At 41.7% G+C, this 2855-nt stretch overlaps 1 protein-coding gene across 1 annotated transcript; it reads right to left on the bottom strand.

The window, feature by feature from the left end:
* Positions 1-1047: 1047 nt before the first annotated feature.
* LOC145819246 (uncharacterized) lies at positions 1048-2269 on the bottom strand. The gene is made up of 2 exons (XM_082913208.1): positions 2149-2269; positions 1048-1598 (listed from the first exon to the last, which is right to left on the bottom strand). The coding sequence occupies exons 1-2, from the start codon at positions 2267-2269 to the stop codon at positions 1048-1050; spliced, it is 672 nt and encodes a 223-aa protein (XP_082769334.1).
* Between the last annotated feature and the right edge of the window lie 586 nt (positions 2270-2855).

Here is a 2855-nt window from a genome sequence, read left to right as displayed (position 1 = left end):
TCCATTTTATTTACCAGCTTATAATGGTTATATTACGACATGTTTCAATTAGCATACAGTATGATAGCATGTTTGCATTCATTCATCTGTTTTGCATGCACCGAGCTCGGCGCATCATACTAACTGCATTGTATTTTCAATTCCAAATTGAATATATGTTAGCTGTAGCATTTCATACGCCATGTTTAGAATAGCCGAGCCTGCTATAGTTGCATTTTTGCATGTGTTGCATTAGGCACTTCTGTATAATTAGGATCATGCATGGATTTCTAATGAGCTTCTGTTTTGGCTTGGAGTACTCGGTAAGTTTTATGCTTTAGCATCCTTGCATGCGTGTGAGTGACTGCCATGAATAGCATGCTTACCATGAGGCTATTTGCTTATGTGATATAACTGCCTGAATGCCTGTGGGTGAAGGTTGGGTTATTTGGTTTGGAACAAATCATTGACTGTGAGTTTTAAGCCCACTAGATAGTGGCAAAACCATCTTTTCTTAAGCCCATCTGAGGGTGGCAAAATCTGCATCTTTAAGCCTACTTGCGAGTAGCAAACCATCTTTCAAAAACAAACATGAAATGTTTTGTTCCAATTCAGGTGATCCAGTCTATACTTGTATGCTGTGCGCATCACATAGTAAATCTAGGCTAATAACCGGAATAAGAACACATAATGTTTTCAAAAATAGATATCATGGTTAGTAGAGGCCGATCTTTGATCGGGCGAGCGGGGGTGCTCACGAAGTGACCTTCCCCAATCGTACCCAAGTTCCCGAGCCGAGGCAACTTTGGTGATGATGGACACGTGGCCTTAGGCAAACGAGTTAGGGTTTCCTAAATTTTCCCAAAATAAAACATTTAGGTGACGACTCTGTATCTGGCAAAGCAGTCCATATTTGGCACTTCTTTCAAAAATCAGTTTTCTCAAAACGATTTGCCGGATTTGGACTCTTTGGTTCAGACTTAGAACCGTGACAATTTGAGAGTCCTGAGCTGTAGTGACCCCAAATGAACAGAACGGGACTCACCCTCCCGGGGCGTTCAGGGACGTCTACAACATCAAATTGAACCCATCTGGACCTAGGGCTTTGTTCCTATTGTAGTCTCTAACTGCCACCTGGATTTCTTCTTCAGAAAATTCAGCTTTTAGCAGGTGAAAAGAGGCACTGAGCCCAACACTCTTGAAGTCTGCAGCTAAGACAGGTCTGTGCTTCCAATCATCTGTGAATAGATTTTGGAAATGAATCCACACCTCACGCTTGACAGAATTTGGCTCCTCAAATAACACATCCCCTGCTGTAATGGAGTTGATGGTGTTTCTAGTTTCCTTACTACTTGCCATTGCATGAAAAAACTTAGTGTTCTTGTCTCCTTTTAGTGTCCAGTCCATTCTCGACTTTTGAAGCCACTCCCATTCCAACTTCCTGCTTAATAACCACTTTTCATTTCTTCTCTCCCTTAGTATTTTCAACTCTACGTCATCCAAAGGTCTTGTTTCAGCTATTAGATCAAGGTCATGAAGGACAGATTCAGTATCTTTTAATTTGTTCGCAACATTTCCATAGACTTCTTTGCTCCAATTTTTTAGTGCCAATTCAGAACCTGCAGTTTTCTCTTCAAAATGAAGCCATCAGACCCCCTCAATTGTGTTTCTCTCCAAGTGGTCTCCACCATGGAAGCTAGGTTTGGATGTAAGAACCAAGCATTCAGAAACTTGAATGGTTTAGGCCCCCAGTCCCTTTCATCCTCCATGAGTACAAGTGGGCAATGGTCAGAGACAGATTTGGGAAGACCCCAGAGTTTGAGCTTGAACCTCATCAACCACTCAGGGCTAAGAAGAAACCTGTCTATTTTACTCCATTTACTCACATCCAATGCATTGCACCAAGTGTATTTTCTGCCTAGCATTGGCACATCCACCACCTCACAATTGTCTATGAAGTTATTGAATTCTTTCATGCCTTTATCCCTACATGAAATCCTATCATTTCCCCTACTGTTCTAATTTCATTAAAATCCCCCCCAAGGCACCATGGTTTTGGGAAAGAATGCTTCAGATTTAGTAGGGTCACCCATAATTCCTTTCTCCTTAATATATCATTGGGTGCATAAGTGTTGACAATTACACAATCAAAAGAGTTATGAATTTTACCTGACAGTAGGATGAGGTTTCTACTGCTGCAACAGTCTGAAAGTTGGAAATTAACTTCAGGGTCCCAGATGCAAATCAAGCCACCTGCTAGGCCTTCAGCATCTACAGACATAAATTCCATCTTATCTCTAGGCCAAATACTCTTCACCTACAAATTGTTAGTGCTTGATTGTTTTGTTTCTTGAAGTAAAGCCATATCTATTGCTTTATCAAGTAGAAGCTTCCTGATTTTTCTTCTCTTTTCAGGTCTCCTACCCCTCTGATATTCTAGCTAAGTGTCTTCATCGGAAACAATTAAGCCCCAGATTCCTCCAATAGGCACTGATTATTCCACCATGCCAGTCCCTCTACCTAATCTCTCTTTATCCTGCTCCTCCATATGGGTGAGTTTCTTTATGACCTCAACTTCTTGACCCTTAAAATCAAAGCCCAAACTTTTCCCGACCTGCAGTGTTGCATAAGCCTCTTGGAGAATGTCCTTTGCAGAAACAAGGCTGGATGAAACAGGTTCGACTGAAGATCTTGACTTAGTTCCTTTGAAGATACCTTTACTTGAGCCTGCCCCTTTGTGCCCCATTCTTCTAGCAAACCCAGAGAACCTACCTGCTAGTAAATGGTGTTTGATTCCATCACATCTGCTACCTTTTCTTTTGCCTTTCTTTAATCGGTTCTTGATGGAGCCTGAGATGGGCGGGCTGGTTGTGGTA

The sequence above is a fragment of the Camellia sinensis genome, chromosome 2 (assembly GCF_055761805.1).
Source record: "Camellia sinensis isolate YWXY chromosome 2, ASM5576180v1, whole genome shotgun sequence".
NCBI classification, from domain to species: domain Eukaryota; kingdom Viridiplantae; phylum Streptophyta; class Magnoliopsida; order Ericales; family Theaceae; genus Camellia; species Camellia sinensis.
This window is presented reverse-complemented; position numbering and strand designations above follow the sequence as displayed.